This window comes from Odocoileus virginianus, chromosome 2, assembly GCF_023699985.2.
Source record: "Odocoileus virginianus isolate 20LAN1187 ecotype Illinois chromosome 2, Ovbor_1.2, whole genome shotgun sequence".
Taxonomy (NCBI): domain Eukaryota; kingdom Metazoa; phylum Chordata; class Mammalia; order Artiodactyla; family Cervidae; genus Odocoileus; species Odocoileus virginianus.
Genome location: NC_069675.1, coordinates 14,990,678 through 15,009,588, shown reverse-complemented (window position 1 = coordinate 15,009,588; position 18,911 = coordinate 14,990,678). Strand labels below are relative to the sequence as shown.

Genomic DNA, 18,911 nt, shown 5'->3' with positions numbered 1-18,911 from the left:
CACGGAATGCAGCAAGCAGTGTGTGTCTGTGGGGAACCACCACCAGCCCCCTGAAGAGAGGTGAAGTTTTCTCACCTGGAGTAGCAGCAATCCTAATCTCCACAAAGAGGAAAGCTTAACTATTCTCTTCCCCAACACTAACCTTGAGGTCCTTGGCCAAGTCTCCCTAAAACATCGGCCAAAAGCACAAGGCGTTGGCCCTCTGAATCCTGGAGGTCTTCACAGCAGGAAGGAACAGGATTGCCTCGGGTCCAGTTACAAACACTTCCAGGAGGGCTAGAGGCCAGAAATGAAGCCATTTCCGCCTCCCGGCTTGGCCACGTCCCCGCTCCACTTGGAGCTCTCTAAAGAACTTGCTCTGCTTCCTGGCCTGATAACCCTGACCCTTGGCTTCCCCACACCTCGGTTATCACAGAGAGGTGGGCAGTTTAACATTGTCTTTTTCACTCTTTCAGCAAAAGAAGAAAAAAATTCTTTGCGTCAGGAAATGGCATGCACAAGCTTTAGGTTAAATAGGCCAAACTTCAGACTTCACATCTTGGCGTGACTAGCTGTAAACTGTGAAAGATCAGCTTTATTAGTTTCTCTGGCGAGCCGCAGATACTTCAGCCGTAAAACAGAGATAACATCTACCGCACAGGGACAGAATCCATATAGAATACATCCATTCCCTCCACTCTGCTCCCTCACGTAAGCCCCGCCACCACTCGCTCTACGACTTCAATCGAGTTGGCAATCTTTCCCACGGCCCATCAACACCACCTCCCACCTTCCCCAAAGAGAAATCCACACAAAGAACAACATCCATAAGAAAGAATACATATTGTATGATTCTGTTTATACGACAATCAAGAGAAAGCAAAATTGAACTGTGGGGACGGAAATCAGAAAGCAGTTGCCTGGTTGAAGGGAAAGGGTGGTGGTTCAGTTGACTGGAAAGGGGAATAATAGAACTTTCTGCGGTGATGAAAATGTTCCATACCTGTTTTGGGAAGTGGTTTCATAAGAATACACAATGTCAAAACATATCAAACTTACACTTAAGATCTGTGCATTTTCTTATATGTAAATTATACCCCAAATTGGGGGGGGGGGAACCTTTCGTCAGATATAATTCAAATGCACAGTAACACAATGGGGGAAATGTGCTGTTTAATATAAATCTTCTGACAAACTTCAAGGCATCATTCACTCAAAAAGACATGCCTAAATGTGATTCCTATATTTGATTCCTACTAGCTATATGACTGGAGAAGGAAAGGGCAACCCACTCCAGTGTCCTTGCCTGGAGAATCCCAGGGACGGCGGAGCCTGGTGGGCTGCCGTCTGTGGGGTCGCACAGAGTCGGACACGACTGAAGCGACTCAGCAGCAGCAGCAGCAGCTGTGTGATTGGCCAAGTTACATAATCTCTCTGGGTCTCACATTCATACACTGCAAAATGCGGACTCTTCAGTACCCACCTCAAATACTGTATGCCCTGTGAAAGATAAAGCGTGGCAGTGCCAAGAACATAGTGAGCACTTGACATATGTTAATCGTTGTCCCTTCCTCTTCCATTTATAAACAGCAAATGGGATGCAATAGGACAATACTTATATTCTTCTCCCAAAATGACTGTAAGTTAGCAAAGAAGAAGAAAGAAGAGGAGACAGGGGAGTGGGTGTGAGGGGAACAGGGAAGAGCAGAAAAAGAAAACAATGAACAAATCAGCATTAGAATTTATCCTGAGGAAAGAAGAATAAATATAATATATAAGGATTTATCTATAAGGATATTCATGGCACTATGAATAGTAGTAAATTAATAGTAGAAAACTGGAAAACTGAACAGGGACTAATTACATAAAACACAAAACTAAGTTTTATGATAGATTAATAAAAATATGTATAATCCAGACATGAATATAAATATCTACTATTACAGAAAAGCATTCTTGAGCTATACTAATCTATGCACTAGTCAAAATTAGGACAGACAGAAAAGGCAGGAAATGATAAAGGTAGGATAACTATCCATACACTCTCTTATTACAAATAGTGAGAAAAAAATTTATAGCTGATTTGTCCTGTGTCTGTATTAAAACAAGTATGAATTTACACACACACGATAGAAAAAAATTTAAATTGAAAACAATCATATCTATAAAGTAGAAAAAGAATAGACAAAAAGAATTTTAAAGCAAATTAAAATAGAATGAGGTCAGGTAGTGTCAAACATAAGAATATCAGAGTTTTTTTGAAAGACACCTGTTGCCAAACTTGCAGAGTCAAATTAAGTAAAATTATTTTAGCCAAGATAAAAATATTCCAGACAATCTATCAATTGTCTCTGTCCGCGCTGACGAGTGGTGAGAAAGCATGATGACAGACACAAGCATGTCACAAAGCTAAATATGACTAAGCCCACACTAGCCTTGAAGACCTTCCTTCAATGATGACTTAACCACGGTGGAGCGAGTTTATCCACACCTGCCAGAGACCAGCACTGCCATCAGCGCTCTGTGACGCTTCTGGAGAGGGCTACTCACAGGGCCTTACATAAACTAGCAAATATCTCACTGTGGCTGTTTCTCCATCTACATACCCAAAAGTTCTCTATTATAAATTGCTAGAGATGATCCTTTGACCTGAACATGTCACTGGTAATCTAGCCCTTATGTTCTCAGTATTATTTCCCCAAATCCAAATATAAAAATTAAGCAAAGAGCCATAACATCAGGCATCATTTAGGCACCTTACGCTTCCCTGAGCGCTTTGTTTACAGGCAGTATTTTTTCCTAACAGGAATGATTCTCAGCACTCCTGTGTGTGGCAGCAGTGCTGTGAGAAGGAAGTCTAATGAATCTGCATGCCACCCTTAACTGTTTCTAAAACTACTGAACTTCTATAAAAACCAATTTTAAACTCATCAAAAGGAGGTTTGGTTCATATCCTGAATTTGAAGAACAGAAGAATTATAGGAAAAAAAGAAATTAAAATACTAGCTGGCCATGAATTTAAACTAAATCCTAATAATTTTCTTTAGGTAGGAAACTACTAAATTTAATTTAAGTGAAATTAGAAATTATATAAGTTAAATAATCTGCTAAACCAGGTACAAGATTTTACTTGTACAATTTTACTATGGTATAATTTTACTACAGGTGAAAATTCTTATAATTAGATTTGCTTGAAGGAGTAAAAAACTGTGAAGATGATCACTAAAACACATTTGGAAAATCTATTTAAAATAAAAATTAAATGAAAGCATCTCAATTTATGCTGGGAGAAGGTTTTGTCTTTTTACTTTTTTTTCCTTTTCTGAAAATTGCTCAAATGTATCTTTATGCATTCTGAACAAGTTTTGTGAAAGAAAAAAAAAAAGAATTTACTTCAAGTGTAAAATGGAATATACCAGCAGTGCATCTTATTTACCTTCTCTCTGAGGCTTCCCTGGTGGCTCAGATGGTAAAGCATCTGCTTGCAATGCAAGAGACCCGGGTTCGATCCCTGGGTCGGGAAGATCTCCTGGAGAAGGAAATGGCACCCCACTCCAGTATTCTTGCCTGGAGAATTCCATGGACGGAAGAGACTGGAGGGTTACAGCCCATGGGGTCGCAAAGAGTCCAACACGACTAAGGGACTTCACTTTCTTTCACTGAGATTTCAGATGGAGGAGGAAATGGCACCCCACTCCAGTATTCTTTCTTGCCTGGGAAATCCCATGGACAGAGGAGACTGGTGGGCTACAGCACATAGGGTCACAAAGAATCAGACACGACCGAAGAGACTAAGCAAGCATGAGACTTTAGAACAGCCTTCAAGAAGATTCCTCAGTAAATAAGGGTCTTTTAAAAAAGTTACAGTTGAGGTAAACAAGAAACAGGCACTTTGGAATCTGTTCCAGCCTCAGTGGTTGGCAGCATACCGAAGGTGCTCGGAGCCCAGGGGCTGAGTGCAGAAGAGGAACAGCCATGGCGACAGTGACGAGGACAGGCACAAGACGGTGGGGCGGGGGGAGTGTGCACACAGACCAGCAAGGGCTCCCTATCCTCTCCAGGGTGAAAAACCCTGCTACGCTTCCAAACACGCTTTAAGTGATCTTCACTCAAAGCTCAAGTCCCTTCTTTCTATACTGGATGGTCAGTATCTAATTAAAAAGGCCAAAACAAAACAAAAACAAGGAAAAGACAAGTAATTGAAAGGGTCAAGATAGCTCCTGTAAGTAGGTATATGGTTCTATTTAAAAAGAACTGGCTTCCCATGTGGCTCAGCTGGTAAAGAATCCGCCTGCAATGTGGGAGACGTGGGTTCAATCCCTGGGTTGGGAAGATCCCTAGAGAAGGGAAAGGCTACCCACTCCAGTATTCTGGCCTGGAGAATGCCATGGACTGTATAGTCTATGGGGTCACAATGAGTCGGACACAACTGAGTGACTTTCACAAAGTTGCAGATCTTTAAATGAACTGCCTGGAACCTGAGCTTTAAAACAATTTAGCTGATTATATACCTGAATTTGCAAAAGCATGCATACAGATCGAGGGCTGCAGCTAAAAAAAACAAGGACCAGACAAGGTAAATTTTGGAACAGTTAGAGTATATATATATATAGTAAGTCATGAGAGTAGTGAGATATTATCATATATTATATCTTATTTCTGTTTTTACATAATTCCAAATTCACTAATAGCATATGTTGATAACTGCATATATAGTGTTACATTTTCAAGCCCCCTGACTTTGTAACCTGTAAGCTCCTGGACACTCTATCTTTATATAGTCTCTTCACAAATTAACTCCACAAAAGGTTTTTTATATTTAATGCTATTGGATATAAAACCCAGGGCCTTCAAGACTCCCACAGTTTCTGAAAGGATATAGTAATTTTTGTACTGTGTTAAGAGTTCAACCAGTTCTGACTTCATCCTAAGATGAAGACCATCTTATTAAACAGTACAAGGAAAATGTTAGTCTTCATTTCTACATTGTTCAAACAATCTGAAAGTATACAGATGACTGTTTAATGAGTGAATAAATGAGTATGGGATTTATTCCAGCTATTACACTGAGATAACCAAAGTAATAAATTAACATAAGCATAAATTTCTGCAAGCTGACTATATACATGTAAACCACATATTACTGAGTCACAGTGATATTTAGTCTATGATTACATAAACATATTTGACACTGGAATGTCAGAATTAATATGTAACTAAGCATATTCAACTACACAAGAAAAGTACTCTTTTATATATTACTTGAGCTTAACAAAATTTTCCTGTGTAGAGTCAAGGGAACAATTTATATTCTATAATCAAGTATTAATATTAAACACAAACTGAAATAACAAAATATGAATACCCTACCTGAGTATCTTTGTATTTGTCTCGTAAGTCCAAGAGCCGATGATAAGCTTTAATGGCTTCAGAAAATTCTCCAACATCAGTGCTAGTGAGAATGTAGTTTTCCCAGATCTGCCAATGTTCATAGTTGCACTTGAGGGCTTCTTGTAATGTTCTAAAAGCTTTTACTCTATTGAAGGTCAAATAAAAAAAAACACCCAATAATGAATAACCATAGCTAAATAAGCCATACCTAAATGCATAAAATGCTAATGTGAACTATCAGTCCTTAAACATTCATGTTAATAAACAGCATCAGAGGTCCAAACAACCCAAAACCACCCCAAATTTCCCTAATAGGGAATGGCAAACGAAACAGGTAGAAATTAGGACTTCTCTGGTGGCCCAGTGGTTTAGACTCCACCTTGTCTGGCAAGAGACACGAGTCAGATCCTGGCTGGGGAACTGAGATCCCACATGCCTCGGAGCAAACGAGCCCACATGCTGCAACTGCTGAGCCCGCAGGCCACTACCATAGAGCCCGTGTGCTGCAATGAAAGAGTCTGCCCGATGCGACCGAGACCCAACACAGCCAAATAAATGAATGAGAAGTAAAAGTGAGAAATGAGATAAGAATAGGGAGACACTAATAAAAACCAAGTAGAAAATCTGAAATTGCAAAAGATATTAAAAACAACAAACCAAAAAACCTCAACATGTGACAAAAACTAGTTTCAGACAAAGAGAGAATTGATAAACTCAGAGATAATAGTGAGAAATTCAAACGAATTCAGATTTAAAAATAAAAATAAAGACACAGAGGGAAGAATGAGAGGTAAGATTCAAGTACACATTCCATAGACATTTCAGAGTAAACAAATGCAGAATATGGTAGGACACTATATTTGAAGAGATAGTAACTGAGAGTTTTCCAAAACTAAACAAAGATCTAAATTCTATGATCAAAAGTATATTTTGTGTACTGAGTATTCTCAATAATGGTAAACCAACACCTAGACATATTATGTGAAACTGCAGTACATAAAGGTAACCCTAAAACCTATAAAAGAATGACAGAGAACAACAGATATTTCATAAGCAGCAAAAGATGATAGAATAAAACTCTACCTGTAGAGTATTAAGTGAAAATAACTGTTAGCCTAAAATTTTATCATTAACTAAACTTAACACTCAGGAATAAATGAAAAATTAAAAATTTTAACATGCGCAAAAAACAGGAAACTTTACCACTGGCCCTTATTTAAAAGAACTATTAAAGAGTCCCCTCTTGCAAAAATAATAGGACTTTCAAAGAGAAGAAAAGGGATATAAGAAATATTCAAGGATGAGAAGAGAAACTGAGGAAGCATGTCAGTAACTTAATTATTGAGAACAAAAATAATTATGAGTTGTGTTTTTAGTAAGTAAATCTAAAAGTTTGTAGACTATATTCTTTGCAACTAAATAAAAAATCAATAGTTAATACAGAGTTAAAAAAATATATGCCTACAAACTTAAAATGTACTCCTAAAGTAAAGAAACCAATCGGGGCAGAAATTCATATTAGAAAGTACAAAATATTTAGAATTTAAAGAAAGTATTATATATCACTATTTGCAAGATATAGTATTCAGAGACAAAAAGCAGTATTTAGAGAAAAATTTATAATTTTTACATGGATTGGTTATAATTATGAAAGATGGAAAATGAGTTAAAACATTCAACTTAATTTGATAGAAGAACACCAAATAATTCTAAGAAAGAAGAAAAGAAATGTTAAGAAAGAAACAAGTGATCAACAAAACCAAAAGTTGGCTCTTTGAAAAAAAAAATAATGAAACAAATGTCTAGCTAAATTCCATTCAGTTCAGTCGCTCAGTCCTGTCCAACTCTTTGCCACCCCGTAGACTGCAGCACGCCAGGCCTCCTGGTCCATCACCAACTCCTGGAGTTGACTTAGACTCATGTCCACTGAGTCGGTGATGCCATCCAACCTCACCCTCTGTCGTCCCCTTCTCTTCCCGCCTTCAATCTTGCCCAGAATCAGGGTGTTTTCAAATGAGTCAGTTCTTCACATCAGGTGGCCAAAGTACTGGAGTTTCAATTTCAGCTTCAGCAACAATCCTGCCAATGAATATTCAGGACTGATTTCCTTTAGGATGGACTGGCTGGATCTCCTTGCTGTCCAAGGGACTCTCAACAGTATTCTCCAACACCACAGTTCAAAAGCATCAATTCTTTGGCACTCAGCTTCCTTTACAGTCCAACTCTCACATCCATACATGACCACTGGAAAAGCCATAGCTTTGACTTGACGGACCTTTGTTGGCAAAGTAATGTCTCTGCTTTTTAATATGCTGTCTAGGTTGGTCATAACTTTTCTTCCAAGGAGTAAGTGTCTTCTAATTTCATGGCTGCAGTCACCATCTGCAGTGATTTTGGAGCTCTAAATAAAGTCTGCCACTGTTTCTACTGTTTCCCCATCTATTTGCCATGAAGTGATGGGACCAGATGCCATGATCTTAGTTTTCTGAACATTGAGTTTTAAGCCAACTTTTTCACTCTCCTCTTTCACTTTCATCAAGAGGCTCTTTAGTTCTTCTTCACTTTCTGCCATAAGGGTGGTATCATCTGCATATCTGAGGTTATTGATATTTCTCCCAGCAATCTTGATTCCAGCTTGTGCTGCACTCAATATGCCAACAAATTTGGAAAACTCAGCACTGTCCACAGGACTGGAAAAGGTCAGTTTTCATTCCAGTCCCTAAGAAAGGCAATGCCAAAGGATGTTCAAACTACCGCACAATTGAACTCATCTAACATGCTAGTAAAGTAATGCTCAAAATTCTCCAAGCCAGGCTTCAACAGTATGTGAACTGTGAACTTCCAGATGTTCAAGCTGGATTTAGAAAAGGAGAGGAACCAGAGATCAAGTTGCCAATATCCACTGGATCACTGAAAAAGCAAGAGCATTCCAGAGAAACATCTGCCTTACTGACTATGCCAAAGCTTTTGACTGTGTGGATCACAACAAACTATGGAAAATTCTTCAAGAGACAGGAATACCAGACCACCTGACCTGCCTCCTGAGAAATCTGTATGCAGGTCAAGAAGCAACAGTTAGAACCGGACATGGAACAACAGACTGGTTCCAAATCGGGAAAGGAGTACGTTAAGGCTGTGTATTGTCACCCTGCTTATTTAACTTATATGCAGAGTACATCTTGATAAATTCCATTAGAATTTAGAAAAATGGTATAAATAAAATTAGTAGTATTTTTAAAAATCATGAGAACATCACAGATTATGCAAAATGAGTTAACAAGTACAAAGCCAAATAAATCAATATAAATGAAAATCAGGTTAGGTGGTTTTTACAGATAAAGTTTATCAAACCATCACAGAATCCTTGCCTTATCCAAGCTACTTCAGAAAACAGAAAAAGACTTAAAAACTTGATATTGACAAGGAAATCAACAAAACTTCATGTCACCTATTTTAAAAGTCAAACATCTTAACCATCAGAAAGATTCTTAATGCTTTACTCTACTGGCTGAACAAACACTATAGCTCCCTTAAAGATAAAAAGTGCTTTACTGCACAACTATAGTAACCTCTTTCAAAGGTAAGCTATCTGTCCCTTGCCAACAGCCTTTTTGAATTTGCTTTGCTAACTTAAGACCACGAGGTCCACGTCTCTTTTCCTGCTGAGCCTAACAGTGTTTCATCAAGACTTCCCTTTTGCTGACTTCAAAGCAAAATTTAGAGGTGATGATGGAGGTTCTTCTGGCCGACCCAGGCCATTGGTCTGAGAGTCACCCACTTAAGAACTTAAAAAGAAGTGTGCCCATACCATCAGTAACTTTCTCAGCTAGTCACGGAACACAAAAATCATTTAATCAATGGTATTGATTGAAATGACTTCTTTACAATTAGTCTTTTAGTCTTTTTCATACCAACCAATTCACTGCAGTTTAGTTTTGTATTCTCTACATTAAACAATTTACCTAAAGTTGTCATGGAATGTACTGATTCATTTACCCCCAACCCACCCTCCTTTATAGTTAAAAATGAAAGTACCCTTCTTCATATTCAGTCACAAATTGTTTCTATATAATTTTTTTCTTTTTTTCCCCTTTCTCCACTCCCTCTTCACACCTCACATGTGATAGCAACTGTGGACTGAGAAGATTCCTGAGGTCTCCCATCCACATACGGGTAGGGATGAAGTTATCCTATTGGAAAAGATGTCAGCCAGCAGCATCCCACACCAGGATTATCTTTTTTCCTGTATGTCCTCCTATCCTCTAATCATAGTTGCTTGGCCCACAAAATTTTTGCAATAACATTCGGTCTTTTTGGAAAGTATGACTTCTTTCTAGGGAGCTTCAATTCTGGATTCATTTATCAAACCATGATGGTGTGATAATGCACTATGACAATTATATAGGAAGATGGAAAACTTTCCCTCGGGACTGGTAGGGACGTGATGCCTAGGGGAATCAGATAAAACAGGGAAAACAGCACGTTAGTGAAGAACCCAGCAACAGTAGAGGGAGAGATGAGGGATTTAAAGGGTCACTTTAAGGCAGGGATGGGATTCTTTTGAGAGGAGGAGTAATGATTTGCCCCTGCAGTAACAATCTCATGAGTGAAAAATGAGCTGTGTCTGGAGTAGCCGCAGCAAAGAAAGCAAAGTAAAATGGCAAGAATAAAGGAGTGCTTTACCTCTGACCTTACAACCCCGCTTTTACACAAAAAACCTATTCAGGGAGCTGCAGGAAGACAAAACAGTGTCAAAGAGAAGCTGAGGAGCAACGTGCAAGAACCACCAAGACAGAAGGCAATTAGGATTCTGAGGATTAATGGGCTGGAGGACAATGTAGCACATCAAGAGCCCTGCTACATACACTATGATCAAGATCACCAGGAAAACCCACTGAGATCATTCCACGGTTACGACAGGGATTTTCCTTCCCCTTGCTTTACACCAAAAGAGTCTCTAGGGAGTTTTAACACAATCAGTTGCAATCAAGAACGTAATATTATTTTCCAAAGAGCGTGGTGGAACAAACAGTACTTTATTTATGTAGTTATCATCCGAGAGCAGCAGAAGCATTTCATGATCTCGACGTAATGTGGATTTAATGGTATCTCCAGAAATACTCATGAATCCACAAAGAAAACTAAGTTTGAAAATAAGGCCAAACAAAAAAAGAAATATGTCTATCCTTTCATTTATGTAAAACTAGGATCACAGCCATCCTTGCCTCTTCCCCTTCCTTGGCTTTCTGTACCAGTCAGTAAGTCCAGTTGCTTGCCCCCTTTATAAATTGGCCTCTGCCCCTTGTTTCTCCAGTCTAGCTATCTCCTGCCTGGACTAGTACAACAGCTGTCTCCTAACTGGTTCCCAGCCCCCAGTTTCCTCTCTAGTCCGTCTCACACACTGTCATCAGATAAATTTCCCTCTTCATGAAATCTCAAGAAATTTCTCTCTTCATGAAATTACCCACACTGAAATCTCTGGCTTCCTATTACCAACAGGACAGTCTCAACTAGTTAGTTGGATAATCAGAACATGCTGCCATTTGACCCCAACTGACCTTCCCAATCTCATCTCTCACAATGGCTCTCACAAGTCTCAAGCTGGACAACTTTACTTCCTGTCCCCTAAAGTGTGGCATTCATGCCTGTCACTCTGCTTTTGGTCACCCAAATTCAGAAGGCTAAGCACAGCTATTAATGACCATTTATTTCCAAAGCCCCTCTACCGATTCTTCAAATTATAGCTCGAGTCCAACAATCTCTCAGAAGCGTTTCTGAACCAGCATCACACAAGTTCTCTCCTCTGAGATCCTGAGGACTACACAAGTGGTAGAGAATCTAAGTGTGCTACAAATATTACCTACTATCATAGCCCTGTTTGTGCTTCTCATTGAGATTTACCACATATGACCTAGATTGTTAATCAATTTCTTAAATAATATGGCATAATATTTTCTAAACCCACACTCCCTGAAGCCATTGGTTCATACTTCTATTTCTCAATAATGGCCAGTACACAGTAAGCAATCACGCACTGCAACAGGCTGGAGGGGTGGGATAGGGTGATAGGTGATAGGTGATAGGGTGGGAGATGTGAGGGAGGTTCAAGAGTGAGGGGACATACGTGTACCTGTGGCTGATTCATGATGATGTCTGGCAGAAACCAGCACAATATTGTGAAGCACTTATCCTCCAATAAAAAATTTAAAAAAAAAAAAAAAGAATCTATCTGTTGAGCTGACTAAAGGCATGCTTGCTTTTATCAGGTAATAAAATTTAGGACAAAAAACTTCAGTTTCAAATAAAGAGTTAAAAAAATATTTATTATAAGTGATTTAAAGAAATAAACTACACTTAGAATGCAAATGGCTAAATTAAGTCATTGTAACTCAAAGATACTGGTAGGAAAGGGGAAAAAGATAACAAGTAAAAGCACAATGTTTCACTGTTCAATTGAAGAAAATCTCATTCATTTATTTTGGAAGCAAAGCTCTTCATCTTTTTTTGGTGTACTTACTTTTGTTTTAATCGGATATAAGAAGTTGATAAATTGTTCCAAGCTTCAGCATTCTGAAATGATAGAGAATCCAGTTACAGACTATTCTCTCCTTTAGGTATAATTGCTGCCAACAAAAATATAACATATTTTCTTAGCTCAAGATGTGCTTTTATGATCATAATTTTCAATAAGGTATGTTTAAAAGTGTATAAGAAAATTAAGTAAATTAAAATTAACATTTATAATTAAACTTAACATATATAATTTTTAAAAAGTCACAAAAATAATCAACAGGATGATATAACTGTTATAGCCCTAATTTGGAATTTAGAAAAGATTCTATTTTCAAATTTAGATTTACAAAATAGTTGGGCAATTTACAGCAGTATTTACATAACCTATAGATTAATTACAAATCTAAAGCAGTGCAGAATATTGTTTTTCCTATCATAAAAGGGTTTGCTATTTTACCATCATCCTTTATCAGACAGGAGAATAAAGGAGTATGTGTTCTCCAATGTTAAGGCTATGTATTTCATCAAACACATTTCCCTACCTATTCCTCTATACAATGACAAAAATAAAGTCTCTGTATAAATTTTGATTTTAACAGGAATGATATAAATTATGCTTGTTCTTTTTTGTTGCACATTTTATAAAACACAGAGTATGTAGTTCTGAAGTTCCAAAGATATAATTTAAAAATTAATGGCAATGGACCTCTGCTTATAGATAGAATACAGTTAGGACCAGACTAGTCTTATTACCATAAAAAGATACCTAACTGGACAAAATTTTAGGAGACAACCGCTTTTGAGAAGTTGGACAGTGGGCAGCACAGGACTGTGGCCCCTGAGGGGAGGGAGGCTGGGGTGTCTCAACGCTCAACCTGCACTTCTAGCTAGAGGTGCCCAGGGGGCTGCGGCACAGGAAGACAGAACCCGGACAAAACACAGCAAGCCTTGGGAGAAAACAGTTCAGAGTTCAGAGCTGCAAAAGCGGTTGAATTTGCAAGACAAACTACCAGGGAAGAAAGATCTGTTCAGAGGATAAGCTCCGGAAATCTCAATAAGCAACTCCTTGAGTCCTTGGCTGAATACTAAGCTATACTGTGCAGGGCAAAACTTCTAAAAGCCACATAGGGAACTAGAGAGCTGTGAGCTGAATGGAGATTCTAGGGGTCACACAAGTGCTGGGAGCTAGTCAAGTCCCAACCGGTCTTAGTGGAGAATTCTCACTGATCAGCCGTGGGATTAAATTCAGCCCTCAAATGTTACACCTCAAGAGAAGGGTGACTGCAACTCTAGAATAAGGATAACAACAAACCTACTCTAAGCTGAAAATTAAGCTGATCCATAATGAAATTAACCAAATGCCAAAAAAACCCTCTACCTTCTTCAAGGGAAGACAACAAAACTTAGAAACTCAACAACATAGCATCCACAAGTGCAGGATGTGATAATAAAAAAAAAACTGGTAGACAGGCAAACAAGCAGGAAAATTCATCCATAACCAAATTAAAAATCAGGTAATAGACACAAAAATTAAGGAGATATTGGAATACACATGTAAAAACTTCAAAGCAGTTGTTATAAATACAATCAAATATTTGAAGAAAACATTAGGGAATCTCAGTAGAAACACAAAAATTATAAAAAGAACCAAATAAAAATTCTTGAACTAAAAGAAAGAAAGCACATTATCTGAAACAATGTTATTTTTTGAGATGTAATTGATATACAGCATTGTACAGCGCTGATATACAGCATTGATACACAGCATATACAGTTTTAGAAGTACTACATAATGATTTGGTACATGTATATGTTTGTGAGGTGATTACCACAATAAGTTCAGTGAATATCCACCACCACACACAGCACGCTAAGCTTAATGACTAGGTTTAACACTACACTTGACATAAACATAAGAACTAAACCAACAAAAGTTGTAGAAAAAAAGACAAGTTAATCTTCATGACCTTAGATCTGGCAATGGATTCTTAAATACGACACCAAAAGCACAAGCAACAACAAAAAAATTCTTAAATGTGATACCAAAAGCACAAGCAACAGGCTGGACCTCATCAAAATTAAAAACATTTATACTTCAAAGATACTATAAGAAAGTGAAAAACAACTTACAAAATGGGAAAAAAACATTTGCAAATCATATATCTGATATGGGGCTAATATCTTGGATACAGAAAGAATTCTTACAACTCAACAATAAAAAGACCAACAACCTAAATGGGCAAAGGATGTGAGTAAACATTTCTCTAATGATACACGAATGGCCAATAAGTACATGAAAAGATGCCCAAGATAATCAGCTGTCAAAGAAATGCAAACTGAAACCACAAGATACTGCCTACCAGGATAGCTATAATCAAAAAGACAGTAACGAGTGCTGACGAAGACGCTGAGAAATTAGAACCCTTATGCCCTGCTGGTGGGTATGTAAAATGGTGCTTTAGAAAACAGTCTGGCAGTTTCTTAAAATTTTGAACACAGAGCTAACGTGATTCAGTAACTCTACTACAGGCACCCACCTAAGAGAAATGGAAACATATGTCTACACAAAAACTTGTAAGTAAATGTTAACAGCAGCATAATTCACAGTAACTGAGAAGTGGAAACCATCTAAATGCCCATAATTGATGAATGAATAAATAACATGTGATATGCTCATACAATGGAATATTATTTGACCATAAAAAGGAATGAAGTGCTGATATATGAGACAACATGGACGAACTGTGGAAACACTAATCTAAGTGAAGAAAGCCATCAAAAAGACTACTCATTGTATAATTTCATTTATATGAAACATTTAGAACAGGCAAATGTATGGAGACAGAATATCCATTAGTGGTTGCCTACGAGTGGGGGTGGGAGGTGCAAGTGGAAAGTCTCTGGGTAAAATGCAGAATGATTGCTAACTGGTACAGGGGTTTCTTTTTACAATAATAAAAATGTTCTAAAACTGTGGTGATGGTTGCACAATTCTGAACACACTAAAAAAGAAAAAAAAAATCACTGAATTGTACACTTTAAATGGATGAACTATATGTGAGTTATTTACCATCTCAGTAAAGCTGTTAAATATTTAAAGACCATAAATTACCAAATAAAGAACTTTCTAATAATGCAATTAACAGGCAACCCATATTGGGGAGTGGCAAAACATATGTGACATTTTGCTGTATATTTCAGCAAGGTATATTTTTTAACTAAAAAACTATTTTATTAAAATTATTTTCTAAACAAAACTATGAATACCTTAGAGATTATAAGAAAAAACTTATTTCTAGATTTATAAATCATATACCTTGGGGCATGACCTTCTACCAATGGTACACTTTCCTTCAACACAAAAGGAATGATGTTCTTTTTCTTAGACACAAAAACAATACAAAGTTTGAATCTTTCTGCCTTATTTTCTCTCTCCCTTTTTATTGTGATAAGCTAGCGAGAAAACTGCTATAAAGGACAGGGAGTTCAGCTCAGTGCTCTGTGAGGATCTCGAAAGGTAGAACGGGTAGGTGGGGGTGGGGGAGAAAATAGAGGAAGGGGATACATGTATACATACGGCTGATTCATGATGTCACACAGCAGAAACCAACACACTGCAAAGCAATTATACTCCAATAACAAAACTTTTTTTAAGCTAATAGAAAAAGCAAAAAAAAAAAAAAACCAAGAAACAACCCACTTGAGATCACCCTCTTCAGAAATTTTTAGGTGCACAACACAATACAGTTAACCATGGGCACAATGTTGTACAACAAATCTCTAGAACTTAATCATCTTGCATAACTGAAACTACATATTTGCAGGAATTGCTGTTCTGAACTACAGTATAGTTCAAATAATTTAAAGAGTACCCAAGAGGTGTGGTAAGGAAAGAAGACCAAACAAACTTACGTCGGGTTCCAGAGTCACACACCGCTGAAATGCCCTCGCTGAACCTCCGTAGTCTTCCAAGGCCAGATAGGCACAGCCCAGAGAAAACCACACTCCGAGCTGCAAGACCAAAAGACAAGTCATTCAAACACACAGAGACATTTATAGGATTAATCTGAAAATCCCTTAGGATGCTATCAACAAACACTACACTAGTAGTGTATAGAGCTACATAATAAATATTGCCTTACATTTTATCTTAAACTAGAACACTTAGCTATGGAGATGATATTTTTCCATGTAACTTTCAAAACTAGTTCAAAAATGAAAGCGTGTGCAACACTGCACATCTTTAATTGAGAAAGACCCATTTGTTTTAACCAACTCCATGAACACAATGGAGAGCTCTGTTGCTAAGCCCTGATATGGTAAATTAACTTTATGTTTTTACTGAGCATCAATGTAACTATGTAAAAAGTATACAAAGCATCAGCAGATTCACAACTGATGAACATATTACAAACTTGAGAGGAAAAAGTTTTGGTTCCATCTTCAAGTTAGACCACAAGTACACTTTTGTTGTTTAACCAAGAGCCAACTGCCCTGGCATGTACCTGCCTAGGCATGCCTGAAAAAATTTAGAAAAAGTAGGCTCAGAATCTGGATTACCAAAGAGTCATTCAAAGTGGAAAGCCTGACTTAAGTCAGTAAGATATGTAAATTTAGAGATGTAGAAAACAGGTAACTATGAGGGGTGGGATGGGGATGGAGGTGGGGGGGGGGTTAGGATGGGGAACACATGTACACCCATGGCTGATTCATGTCAGTGTATGGCAAAACCACTACAATATGGTAAAGTAATTAACCTCCAATTTAAAAAATATATTAATTAAAAAAAAAGAAAACAGGTAAGTAGGAAGTGGCTATTGAGAATTACAAAGAATTCTTTACATCACAGGGTTTCCTTAAAATTCAATAGCCTCTATCAAAAGGAAGATAAAACTGATAAAAATTCAATGAAATTAGTCAGAAATGCAGCTATTACAATTCTGCTTTCCTCTCAGATATAGTCAGTAAGGCCAACAGTAGAATGAATTCTGCTTTCTTACTTTCTCTGACTTCTAGTATGAGGGCAGTGAGCCAGCAGACAGACTTGGTTGAACACTGCAGGGTGGGAAAGGAAATGAGCTGCTCTGTTATCCGTCCATGGCCTTCCACAGAGGTGGACAGGAGGCTGCCCCTCCCCTCCCCCCATTCATACAAAACTCGTTCGTTCGTTCATATAGCTAGTTGAGGACTGAAAGTTCTTTAAGCAGATAAAGATTTTCAGCCAATAATTAGAGATAAGGCTTAGAAAGCAAACATCCCTGGGCAATTTAACACTTTGTCTTGAATTCACAAGAGGTTATAAATAACTGCTATCAGCAGTCTTTAAGAGAACAAATTTTGTTAGAAGCATAGGTAATGGCTGAAAACAGGGTGTGTGTGTGTCTGGGAATGGTGGGGGATGCAGAGGTTGAAATTAAGTTAGAAGTTCCCTTTTCTCAATCAAGGGACTCCAGCAACTTAAAAAGTAGCTCATTACACTGTTTTTGTCTGGTTATTTAAAGAATCAAATGAAAAGAGTTCCAATGCACTAAACCACACTCACTGAAAGTGACTCACTCTGAGAGGGCCTAAAGTCTGATGCTACTGTATAAAACAAGATTACTTCTAATCTAGTCAAAAGTTTCAAAAATCTGTGTATTATAATCCATCATTTATAAGGTGCATTTTTTTCCATTTAACATCTCTGAATGCTAATAACCAATAGCTGATCAGACTTTTACTGTGTGTGTGTTCTCAGTCGCTCAGTCGTGTCCGACTCTTTGTGGCCCCAGGGACTGTAGCCTGCCAGGCTCCTCTGTTCATGGAATTTTCCAGGCAAGAATACTGGAGTGGGTTGCCATTTCCTTCTGCAGGGAATCTTCCCTACCCAGGGATCAAACCCCCTTCTCTTGCATCTCCTATATTGGCAGGTAGATTTCTTACCACTGCGCCACCTAGGAAGCCAGCATTTAATTTTCTATACAAGATGGCACTTAAAATATATGTGCCTCTTACAAGTGACAGCATGTTATGCCCTCAAAGAATCACGGCAGAAAGTTTACTTGGAATGAGGAATACCTCACCCTGCGATCAAATCAAGAAAAATGAGAAGTGCCCACAAAGTTCTCAAAATGCATATGCCCTGCTTGCTTCCTGCATCAGCAAAGAACGAACTGACAACAGAACTATTTCATATGTGTCATAAAAAACAGTGAGTATAAATTCAATATGAAAATAAAAATCGAAAATTTATTTTTCAATCTACCTCAGAATACAAAGGTTATATAAATGTCTGAAATTAGCAACTATCTTACAGCTCCAACAGAAGCTGGTGATGAGATTACTATGTAAGTTTTTAAAACAAGTCAATGCTTTATAACTAATGTCTTAACACCAAAATAAGTTTAATGAAAATCAAGCAGATGACAATTTAATATATAGTATTATGACTCTCTTTTCTTTTTACTCTTAATCATTTGTGTAACTGCTTCAATAATTTACATCTTAAAAAAATTCTAGGATTATTAACTGCTAGTAGGTTTTCATCTACTAATGACAAATAATTAAGATGGGAGATGACTTCTGTATACACTCTATTCTTTGAATCATGAAATGGCTTAAAAAAAACCTCTAGATCTTCTAATTGCTTCTAGCTGACCCACTAAACCATCAAAAATCCATTTATACCTTGCATCTCAATTGGGGTCATTGGATTTTGGGGGAATAAAGAGTATATCTGGTGTCTCTTTTACTTTTTTTATTTTTAACTATTACTTAACCTATATTACCCTGATTGACATCTTGATTTATGATGGTCATGCTCTTAAGAAGAGAATATCATAAAAGAAAAAAATCCAAAGAAGCTTAAAAAAAAAACTCACATAAATCTCTAAGTTAACATTGTATATGATTGAGTACAAAAGGTCTCCATCTCCTAGTCTAATGCTATCAGCTAGAAATATAATGCTAGCCTCATTATATTTTCCAGCAGTCACATTTTAAAAGTAAAAAGAAATGAGTGAAATTAATTTTAACAACATTTTACTTAG

General features: G+C 37.5%; 1 protein-coding gene across 2 annotated transcripts in view; it reads right to left on the bottom strand.

Moving 5' to 3' along the window:
• The window catches only part of TTC27 (tetratricopeptide repeat domain 27), a 162,487-nt gene that overhangs the window by 19,013 nt on the left and 124,563 nt on the right, over positions 1-18,911 (bottom strand). The window contains exons 14-17 of one of the 2 annotated variants that reach the window (XM_070476658.1): positions 15,796-15,894; positions 11,888-11,940; positions 5,350-5,515; positions 3,416-3,508 (exon numbers count right to left, since the gene is read on the bottom strand). In XM_070476658.1, the coding sequence (XP_070332759.1) occupies positions 3,416-3,508; positions 5,350-5,515; positions 11,888-11,940; positions 15,796-15,894 (411 nt within the window). The remainder of the gene's footprint in view (positions 1-3,415; positions 3,509-5,349; positions 5,516-11,887; positions 11,941-15,795; positions 15,895-18,911) is intronic. The other variant, XM_020880848.2, reaches the window with a different exon arrangement.